We start from the raw sequence: 12,254 nt of genomic DNA on the forward strand, positions 1-12,254 counted from the left end.
ACTGTCAATCATAAAAATGTCAGTCTGTGTGTCCCCATGTACTGTCCAGCCTACCATTGTCGGCTTCCGGCTCTTTGAAGTTGTCTACGTCACGTGTTCCCATGTACAAAGATTCCCGCCAGATTTCCACTCAAGAGCTCAAACAAAGACTGGGTTACGTAAGAGGATTAGCCAACTTAGGCACTTGGAAAAACAAAGCTTACCTGGCTCCACTTACAGACTTATAAATACATGTATAATACAAGGGGTTGGGGTAAAACATCACAAGGAACTGGAAATGAATCTCAAGCATGCCCGTCTATTATATTGAAAACTTCCGTTAAACATGAAACGCGTATATGATGACGGTGTTACGGCCACTCTACTCACAGTCAGGTTAGAAATTATAAAACAATGAATGAGTTAACTAAGTTCCTTGCACTTTTTTTTATCACTTTGAAGTTTTCCATTATTGAAATCGGTGGGGGGGGGGGGGTACAAACAAACGGGGATGTATAGTCAGACTATACAGTATTCTTACACAATCCCGTTTGTTTTGTAACTCCCTTTTCCGATTTTAAAAACAGAAGGCATCAAGGATATAAAAAATGGACAAAACTTATTTTTTCAATCATTGATTCAGAACTTCTAACCTGAATGTCGCCATAGGGTCTCATTGACTGTCAACTTGTTGGCTTTTCGAATCAATCAGGGGTTTCTTTAGCAACACGGTCGCCATAAATGCTTGGGCCAGTATGTGTTTTCAAGCAACAAATTTGATATAGTTCACAGTCTTTAAAAATCTCAATAATTCCGTAAATTTTGGATTTACCTCCCTTCGAACACATGTGTACAAGAGTTTCTCCTACTTTGCAATTGGTTTTAGAAATATTAAAACGTAACATTGCAAATATTGGACGCACACAACACAGTTTTTAATGAACTATACTAGAAACCTGAAAATGATCAGGGAGCAGTCTGTTTGCTTGTTTATATCGGGAGCTTCTGTTTGCGTTGATACGCCAATAATAATACAGTGTTTGGGATCCCTTGGCGACAATCAGGTTAGAAATTATAAATCAGTGAATGAATGACTAAGTTTTGTGCATGTTTGTATCCATGTAAACAAACGGGAGGGTGTGCGAATACTATGGTACTTTGCTCCCATCCCCGCCATATAGTTCGGGGGACATATCATTTTACGTACATTTAAAGGCTTTTTTTTTTTTTAAATTCCCTGACTTTGGCACTAAAAGCCATGAACAGGAATCACAAAAGGTGCAAAGAGTTTCTTAATACTATCAGACTAATAGCCATGTAGCAAATACCACCTGTGGAGCGACGATGATGCCCACGAGTGTATCTTTACAAGTAAATGAATTATATGAAGTCGCTTTACCAGCAGTTTCAACATTTAATGAATCCAATAAATTTAATTATATAATCCAATGAAATCCGCTTGAGTTGTTTACTCATCGAGTAACGAATACACATCTGTTGTGCTTGCAAAATGACGCTCCCAAACAATGGATAGTTCTAACTTACGGCCAGTACTGATAACATTCTCTGAGTGTTACATTCGCCAAACCGTTCACATTTTTTATTTTTTAGTTTATTGCAAGTAATTTTTGTAAACCCCGAGCCATTCGAGGTAGGGTAGGTGCTTGTCAAGTAGTAAATACGGCGCTCGTCACGCACGGCTTCCATCCTAATACTTGACTTATACAGGAATCGTGCGAGCACTTAAACACCGAGGACAACTAACTTGCCTGAGTGGTCCTATCACTCTTCCACTCAGGCGCGACACCGGCAAGATGGAGTCTATACTGGATCTTTATGATAAGCATATCACACGAAATGCCGGTAAGCTCTCTCTCTCTCTCTCCCTCTCTCTCACACACACACGCAAACACAGAATATACTCCCGCACATATACACATAAGTAACACTAATTATGATGATGGGGATGGTGGTCGTTCTAAATGGTCGTTAGTGTTGTATCAAGGTGCTAACACAGCTAATACTACTGCTAAAGCCACAATTTAAGGCAAAAGCGCGAACGGAAGTTGTCAACTAAAATGTTGCAGTGATGGGACGATTACCACGCATTGTATCCATGGGCGTTGTTGATCTAAAGATGAATTTTGGGTGTCCATTATGGACCAACCGTTTAATTTTCGGGAAGGGGGTGGTGGCGGTGAAACAAATATCAGGCCACCTACTGGGTATCGAAAATAATAAACGTGCTATTATATTTAGAGATGAAACTCATTAGTATCATAATAACAAGTATCAAAACTATCTTCAAGCAAAAGAAAAAAGTATATTGGTTGCAGTCATAATCTCAGCCCCTCCCCCGGAACTAGATGGTCGGTTCTTTAGTATCCGATGGACATCATTCGCTTAGAGTAAAGTTCTTGTAAGTTTTGGGGAGCCCAGAGACATAGATGCTGTTCATTAAACCATCTAGAACAATAAAAATGTTTCTTGTGTTCAAGCGACAAAATTCAGTAAGAGAAGGGCGTGAAGTACAGAAAAGACACTTGATTTAAAAATCGTATTGGTCACAGCAGCTATTGGAACGTATATAAATAAATAATACAGAATTTTTGTGCCGTGGTATCATTACACTGATCACGGATCAAGTTGCACGAAGAGTGCACACACACACACACACACACACGATAATCAATTAACGTTTTTTATTCCGATATGAGCGTGTGTGTGTTTATAACGTTATGCAATATGTTACCTAGATACCTGTGCTGGGACCCGGTTTTATCGACTCATTTATTAAGGCTTCCATAGCTTACAGTCAGCTTTGTAAACCACAGCTTGGTTCAGTTGTATGTGGACACTTTCTTATCTTTAATAAGATACATGTATTATTTCATTTACTAGGACGCATGTATCAAATAAATCCCATTTTCTCTTTAACCATCGGACTTATCCACGATCATACCATAGTCAGGCGTTCTTAATCATTTGTCACATGATATTCTTGTGGTTATTGCCAAAACTTGGGTGTATGTTGCAGTGAATTGATAAAGGCTTTGCGATACAGCGAGTCTTCGGCGGATGTACTTGACAACTTCTGTTTCATAGCTTGATTAAGAGAAGCTGAAGATATTTTTTATAGTTCACCTCTCTGAAGTAGATGAGAGCTCGTGCGCTAAGCCCAAAGTCAGCAGCGTCCGCACACATAAAAGCATGAAAAAAAAATTGTGTTGCCTCACTGCATCTCTAATTATTTTCTTGTGACTTATTTGTTAAGATGTTACATTTAGCTGAAGTTTTTTTGCACCTTGCATATAGTTGTAGTTGTTGTAGGGTTTAACGCCATTTTTCAGCACACGATAGGCTATACATGGCGGCCAGTATTAATGGTGGAGGAAGAACCCGGGAAAACCCCAGAAAGAACCACCGACCCACGAGAAGCTACTGGCAAGCTTTCTCACATACCTACATTGGCTGAATCCGAGACTCGAACCTACGCAGACAGAGGTGAGATGGCAGTGATCCGTAACGGAGAGCGCTTTAGACCACTCGGCCATTCGGGGCCCCCCTTGCATATAGACTGTTATACCTGTAATCACGAAACACGGTGAAGGGATGCGTGTCGACAAGTACCACACATAGAAGGCCACTGTGATATATTCACACTTCACTTACTTGGGTTAAATGTTGTGTTTTAAGTTTATTTCTCAAGCGCAGTTCATGTTAGATTCATTAACTAAATACTTGCTTGCATCTATTATTGTCTCATGTGTACAACAGAAAGTCACTGTGACCTACATTTCACATTTACTGGATTAGTATTTGCGTTAACTCCTAAAAAACGTTTTCTCACCTTGTATAGATACTATGATATCGGAAATGATGAAACTTGGTGAGGAGACGCGTTTTGTTTTCTGTGGTACCATAATCACAAAAGGAGGGCATTGTGACCATATTTCACATTTCACTGAAATGATTTCATTTGTGTTTTTAAGTTGTCTTTTCAGGCATTGTTCGTGCTAGAATCATTAAATTAGATCATTGTATGCATTTCTATTCGGGCCACACCCATACATTGAAAGATCACTTTGTATTAGCTTATGTTAATAATGTGGACTCAATACAGCGCCTAAACTTTAGAAGCTCAAAGCGCTTTACAGATAACGTATAAAAGTATATACAACGACAAGATTACAAAAACAAACACAAATTACAAAACTAAATGAAGATATTAGATTTGCTTGGATGTCATGCATTAGTTGGGTTCTATTTTTCATAGTGAGGTTTCTCTTGGTAGCAAACCGCTGGAGGGTTTAGAGCAGAGGTGGGCAAACTTTCCAGTGCAAGTGCCGCATACAGAAATTTACCCCTTGTCGCGGGCCGCATAGTTAATTAAGTAAAATAATTAATATTTGAAATAGCAAAAACAAAAGGTTTTTCTAAATAACATCTAATTAATTTTCAGTTGTTAATATGTTGTTAATATCTGAAAACTTAAACGTAAACTTCAAAAGAAGCACATTTATTTGATAAACAGAGTAACATAAACAGAGTCAGTGCGAATGATGACTTGTTCCTAGTCCGCATGAAAACCCTTGGCGGGCCGCATGAAAGGCCTTGGCGGGCCACATGCGGCCCGCGGGCCGTAGTTTGCCCACCCCTGGTTTAGAGACTTATACAATGAGATGGCATATAACGCAGAGGTGATCTGATGCAAGTTCTTGGGACACCAATGAAGACATCTGGGCATCAGATCTCTGAAAAATTCAATCTAACATGTGACCATGTTTGCGGGTGGGTTGTTTGAGGTCGAAAATATGAATATAATCTATGAGTTTTGATGTGAATGATTTCCAGGACAGTCAAAGTGAAAACTGAAATCTCTAAAAATAATCCAATTGCCGCCTATCGAATTTTCATAACTCAGGAGGCTAGGAAACTGCTCTAAAAAGAGAGATTCAGTCAGCTTGTTGTTTCGACTAGGAGGAGGTCGGTAGAGGCGGAAAAAATGGACTGACCTTTACTTCATTGAAATTGAGGTTTAGGCCTTTTCAAACGACGTGGGTTCGAAATTGATAGTTTTTGTGTAGTTAAAACGGTGAATTGTGGAGTTCTTTGCAATTACATCAATTATGTCTCCGCAAAAGTGGCGTGGGAACGACTTGATGAAGTAACGGGAGGGTGTTAGGTCTACACAGTTTGGCTCATCGCCTGACAACGTTTCTTTTTTTCACTGCCGCTTATATTTAAGGAAAGATGAATGAAGTCCCAGGTTATTAAGTCTAGTGCACAATGTAGTATCGAACACCAAGGAGTTATTTAATGCAGTTAAAGAGGGCCCGTCAAAGCATAAACGGGTCGACTGACGAGTATGACATTGATGATGTCATGTTCATAACAAAAGACGGTTGTAGTATAAGTGGGGCAAACGACTGGAAAAAAAATCTAACAGTTCTTCCCCACCCCCGAAAAATGAAGAAGCACACTTCAACAGAACAGCCAATGCACGACGAAACCACCAATGTAGATGAACACAGTCAACAAACACATACAGCATAAGAAAAGGCAAAAAATCCAGAGCAGCAACGTCAAGCATGTTAAGTGATAGCTGCCATTTTGAATTCCCATTTGTGTTTAAAGTTCTCCTCTCAGGCACTGTTCATGCTAGAATCATTAAATTAGAGGGTTGTATACCTCTCTATTAGGGCCACACCCGTACATGTTCGGCTTTTTGTGTTAGCTTTTAAATGCACGCTTTGTATATGCTATCCTGTCTAGAATCACGAAAGTTAGTGAGAGCGGATGCATCTTGATGAGCACTATCTCCACCCTGAAAAAGTAGGCCATTATTTCTAATTTGCTACGTTTCAATGAGTACCATTACATTTTATATCTAGCGTTCATGTCTAGGCACTGTTCATGCTACAGTCTTGAAGTTGACGATGATATACATCTCAGTTGGATTCACACTCGTACAACAAAAGAAGCTCTGTTGAAATTACGGGCTCAGACACGTACGAATTGCGCGAAATTTGCCTGCCGGGACAAAGTTACGCTCCAGTGCAACGAAATCTATTTACTGAGAGATACGGTGCTTGCGATACATTTTTTCATTAACAGTGGTAGTTGCAAAAGTAAGTTTCTACTTGCTATTAATTTGATTCAACTTTAGGAATACTGTTCCATGGCAGAATGATACATTTGTCATCTTAAGTCAACACAGATCGAATATACGTTACACTCATTTTCAAAGAATCCCGATTGTGTGGCACACACGTTAACGGCAAAATATGATTAGCTCAAAGGGTAATACTTAAATGACACCCATTCATTTGGTTGATGATGTTACCTTTTGAGCCAGTCATATTTCGTAGAGTCGCAAACACGGTATTTCGGTAAACAGCACGTTACATATCAGCGTAAGTTTGACACCACTGCAGGCAAAAACCCCGCAATTCGTACGTTTCGTAGCCCGTAACTTCATTTTGATGTAAAAACAGAAAAGTCAATGATGGCTTGATGAATAGAAAATATATATTGAAATTGATGCGGCCAAAATACGCGGATCGACCAAAGTGTCGGCCCAAACCATGATCTTTGAACCATACAACACGTAACATTTCTGGTAACAAGATCAAGAGTAAAACCAGCCATAGATTAAGGTCATGTACCTTCTAAAATGGAAATAGCAGAAGGAGATTGAGGGTCAGGCGTGGAACGAAGATTTTGGTAGTTACTTATCTTGTCTCTTTTATAAAATGATATACAGGGTCCTATGTCAGAACGGGTTGTGGGGGTAATTTCAGGTAATTTTGTCACTCGGTATGATTTTTTCCCCCTTCAGATTATTGTTTTTTTTTGTTTTTTTCAACATCAAGCTCGCATCGAGCACCTGTGACTTTTTTCAGCATGCTGCGACAACGTAAATTTCTGATCATTGTTGTTTGGATAAAAATGTATAGAAAAGTGTGTCCTTTCTTTTTTGGCTTTTGTTTTTCGGTTGATTTTTTGTGTGTACAACGACATTGGAAGGAGCATTTTTTTTTGTTGGTATCACGTGACTATTGGATCTCCAATGACATGGACATGTAGGCTGCGATTTGGGTTGCCATATGACTAGCAACGCGGGTCAAATTTGTCAGCATTGTAGTTCGTTTTGTGTGTCAAAGAATTAAAGACAAAGCCAAAATAAGTCATCTTCCGACGGATTTCATTCAGGTAGAGCTCGTATTAAGGTCGTTTAAGTTTTTGAGCTCAGAGGTAAGCGGCTACCCTATGCCGACACGGTGCTGGCGGCGAATTCCAACTTCTCAACCCGAAATACGCTCCGACTCCACACAACATTTTGAATGTCTAAAATGAGACTGCAAGGATCAGAGGAAACTCAAGGCACAAAAATATGTCAGTCGAAGGGGACCAAGTCACAATGACCACCATTGGCCTTTCCTGTCGCAACATATGTGGAGCATTCTGCCAGCGTTAAATTTTTTTGTGAAGTTCTAGAAAATATTTTTTTTAAAATTAGTTTTATTTATTAAATACTTTACCAGTAGGTATTATCAATGTGTAATTACGTTCCAATAAGCGGTCAGAATTAATTAATTACAATAAAGCTTTTGCTGCGATCATTTGAAATTGATACGGCCAAAATACGCGGATCGACCAAAGTGTCGGCCCAAACCATGATCTTTGAACCATACAACACGTAACAGTTCTGGTAACAAGATCAGTCGGATGTCTACAGACATGTTTGGCGCGAACTTATAAAGCATTCCTTTTTTTTTTCTTCTTACGACGATAAACAAGTTTTTGTTCTTAAATTGGACGGAACTAAGCGTCCCTATTTGGTACATTGTATCATTGTATAAAACGTAATTTGAGTGTGCAGAAGACTAGTACCCTGTCTTGATACTAATACATATTACACTTGTTTCGTCTTACTGAACGCAACAATGCATTCAGTTATCTGTATAGATTTTTGGGTAGTACACAGGTTGAGAGGCAGGCTTGTATGTTTGTATGCATGAACACAAACTGGTAGGTTAGGGGTAAGTAGATAGGTATTTGCACGTAAACTGGACACAGTAGACAACGACCAGTACAAAATAGTTGAATCGTCAGAACTGTGGCCGATACTCTCTATTCAAAGATAGATTCAAGGTCACGCGCTAGTGTCGCTACATATACTCGTACGATGTGGATCAGGTGATTCATTCAATGAATCTGGAGTTCATATATACCCTCTAGGCAACAACGTTAGTAACTGAAATACCTGCATTAGGGCTGTCTACATAATTAGTGTCGTAGCTACCTGCACGCAAATAGGCAGCTGCATATGAGGATAAACAAGAAATATGAGAAATTATCAACTTTTTTTATTATCTCCTGCATAAACATCCAAAGTATTATTGACTTCGCTACTGATTACACATATATACGCTTTAGATTATGTTTTTTTTTAAATAAAAAAATAACAGAATATACACGATTGAAGTTTCCTTTTGCTTTAAATGTTCGACTCGTTTAAATGGGTGTGATATACAACTGTACACTTTCCGTACAGATTTGCCGACTAGTTTTATGGTCAACTGGCTGTGAATATAGTGCAAGGACGTCCATTTTGAAAAATACTGTACCCAACCCCTCACACTTAAATGAGTCTTACTTTGGTTACGGCGAAGTTTGAGTGGGGTTCTGTGGAGTCATAACACTCAAGAGATCACACGATATTAGTACTGCCTATGCGCAAACTCGGTCTTGAAACGTGGGTTGTACACTAAATGGTATGACGACCATAACGATTTAAAGAACTAACCGCCCAGATTCTAATCTCCCATTCATATAAAAAAAATCTTAGAAAAAGTTGTTCTATCCCATCTTGCATCTCAGCTGAATTCCAAGTCTTTTTAGCAATGTACAGTCTGCATGTCGCCCTTTCCATAGTACTGAAACTACTCTTATAAAAGTAGTTAATGACATTCTTTCTGCTTTGGATAGCGGAAAGATTACGGTCCTCGCCCTCCTTGATTTGTCTGCAGCATTTGGCACAATAGACCATGATATATTACTTCACCGTCTCCAGCATGCATTTGGCATTCATGATACAGCCTTACAGTGGTTCAAGTCCTACTTGGTCAACAGGACACAAATTGTGTCCTCAAAGGGAATACACTCCAGCCCATTTGATATATGTCGTGGTGTTACACATGGGTCTGTTCTTGGATCTGTTGTCTTCATTCTATACACTCAGTCGCTCTCAAGTGTCATATATCATCAGCCAGTGTCTCACCAGTTGTACGCTGACGGCACCCAAATATACAAATCTAGCCACCCAACTGAAGTTGATGCTACTGTCCAAGGTGTAGAGATGTGCATTTCTGATGTGAAATCATGGATGACTTGTAACAAGCTGCAGATGAATGATGATAAAACTGAGGCCATTGTGATCACAACACAACTCTCTGATTCACATCCTTTATCTCAAACAATAAATATCAGCAATACCAACATTAAATTCACACAGTCAGTACGAAACCTAGGCGTTACTCTGGACAGTAGTCTCACATTGCACCAACATGACATAAACATATGCAAGGCTGCATATCTTGAGGTGAGACGCATCAGCTTCATTCGCAAATATCTTTCAGCTGATTCGACTAAAACACGTGTGTTCATTAGTACTTTCAAGACTGGACTATTGCAACTCAATTATGTTTGGTTCGTCTCAATATTTACTCCATAAACTTCAAAAAGTTCAAAACACAGCTGCTTGGATCATACTTAGAGTACCACGATCAGAGCACACCTCCCCACTGCTCTGTACCCTATAATGGCTATCCATTCAATCCAGAATCAAACACAAAATTTGTTTTATGTACTACGTTTAACTGACTGACTCCAGTCCAACATTCCTATCCGACCTCACCCATGTGTATACACCAGCAAGATACTTATGCTCCTCTACTGACAATCGTATACTCATTATTCCCACTATGAAAATGAAGTCATATGGACAACTTTCTTTTGCATATCAGGGCCCAGCGACGTTAAATGAATTGCCCACTGAACTTAGACACAAAGACACAGTGATCCCATTCAAGAGTGTTCTTAGAACTCACCTATTTCGACTGCAAGAACTAACTTAAAGACCTAATAATGTTTCCTACCTTAAATATTGTCAGCATGTGTTTTTGTTTTCTAATTTCATGGTGTTTGTTTTTTGTAATCATATCATTATATTTTTTTATGTTATAGGTAATGTCTAATGTTGTAAAGCGCTTAGAGCTTCTAAAGATTAGGCGCTATATAAAGTCATTATTATTATTATTATTATTATTATTATTATAACATCACTGACTTAACGGGGGGGGGGGCATCACCTACGTTGACTGTCGTGTAATCTCGTCATTGTTATATGACACCACAGACTTTGCCTTAACTTGACTCGTTTACAAAGGGTGTTTTTTTCTTTCTTTCTCATTGTATATTTCTTGGATCACATGAGACTTTAAAGCAGGTGCACAAACACGGAATTACTAAACTCAAATTTATTTCCTAACATGTACGCATTAGCATGTAGAAATTTACATTTAGATCAAAATATCCAATCGTATGAACCATAGTTAAATGCCCGTGAAACATTCACGGTTTTAGCTCTGCATTCTAATACTTGTCATGTGTAAAGTGTCGAATTTTGAATTGTATTGAAGCTTAAGGTTTAATGCATTGAGCATTAAAATTTTATCACATTTAAGCCAGAAAAGTCGTTGTGAAGGGTCACTTCGATCTTTCTTCTTTTCTACCCCCATGTCAATGTTAAAACTTGAAAGGCTAGAATTTATGACTCATTGAGATTGTACAGGGCATTGCTACGCTGTCCTGAGAAAGTAAACATTTGAGCTTCCAAGCATCACCGCTTCATAGGAACCCATGTCAAATTATCATTTTCAAAGAGAAATTTATATGCCCTTACTTCACAGATTCGATGCTGTGTGAGATCTGACAAAAGAAATGTTTATCTTGGGATAATTTATGAACCGCTGCTACCGATTGGGCAGAGTAAATTTTAGCTTACACTTTGAAAATAATGTGAATTTAAAGTGACGACCTTAGTCGAAATTCTTTAGTCCAAAAGTCAAAGAGGAGAAGTGGCTCCGAGGACGCCTAAAAAGAATGGTGCTTTCCTCGTTAAACAAGAAAAGGGGACCAGGTGGCTGTCTTATAAGAAAAGACAGGATTTTGTGCGCGAAAGCACGCTTTCTGAAAGAAAACAGCATTAAGGTACGCAATTTTAAATTTCCCACGTAATTTTCTATTTTTGATTGTTTTATACAAATGTGTTTGATATGACTAGGATTCATATTAATTATCGTTTATTCAGTTTCATGGAAATCGTTTGATGCTAGAGTTGTTATGCAGTTTATCTCTTTAATTTTACAGTTACTAGTTCATTGATAGTATTGACGATTGCATGCTTTCCTTGTTTTCATATGTGTAGGATTTCATAGGGTTATGTGAAATAATTTCCTTTCTCTGTTAGGACGATACTGATAATCGTGATTTAATTATAATCACATATTTATATCTGATTTTGTAATGTTTAAATAATCTTGTAAGTTAGGGATTGCTGTGAGCTAGACTTTTGTGATTTTTTTTTCCAAAAGTAATCGAGCATGTGGTAGCATAGGTAAAGAGATACGGTAACTTTCGATATACCGCTAACGTGGTAATTATGGCCTGTCGCCATAATTAGTTCAGAATTTATGCAGTGTGGATAGCTAGTATGCTTCTCAGTAACGTAAATGAAAGAATTTATGTACGTGTAAAAAAATGGTGTATACAAAGATTTAGGGGAAATTTTGTCCTTTAAGGAACAGCTTTCTGGGGAGAGACGGGACAGTCCGAAGACGGAAGTCCGAGAAAAGAAGTGACGAGTTCAGAATAAAGGACTAGGAAGTCCATGAAGGGGTGAGAATAGGAAGGCTTGTTGAAACAGGTAGAAGACGTTGATACACGGTCAAGGGAGGAAGGAGATGCAATCAGTCGTGGACGTGGACATTACGCTCTTTTCACTACTCGTTATTATGATGAAATAAATCCAAATTAGACACTGCTATTAAATTATGTTGACATAACATAATTTTGATTGAATTGGAATAGCCGCTATTAATTTGTTTTTATTAAATTTGTTATTTTTCTTGTCTAAGGGGGCTTGTATTATTTCTTCCCAATATCCTTGCTGAGTTCCCTGTTGAAATTCTATCGTCCACTCTCACCGG

General features: G+C 38.5%; 1 protein-coding gene across 2 annotated transcripts in view; it reads left to right on the forward strand.

Annotated features, from left to right (window-relative positions):
- Nucleotides 1-1,542: 1,542 nt before the first annotated feature.
- The window catches only part of LOC149808143 (very long chain fatty acid elongase 7-like), a 40,400-nt gene continuing 29,688 nt past the window's right edge, over nt 1,543-12,254 (forward strand). For both annotated transcript variants that reach the window (XR_016424080.1, XM_089973828.1), the window contains exon 1: nt 1,543-1,842. Coding sequence is in view for 1 of the 2 variants with exons in the window: in XM_089973828.1 (XP_089829954.1) it covers nt 1,794-1,842 (49 nt within the window). In the remaining variant the exon portion in view is untranslated. The remainder of the gene's footprint in view (nt 1,843-12,254) is intronic.

Source organism: Sinohyriopsis cumingii, chromosome 1, assembly GCF_028554795.1.
Source record: "Sinohyriopsis cumingii isolate HCF-2022 chromosome 1, ASM2855479v2, whole genome shotgun sequence".
NCBI lineage: Eukaryota > Metazoa > Mollusca > Bivalvia > Unionida > Unionidae > Sinohyriopsis > Sinohyriopsis cumingii.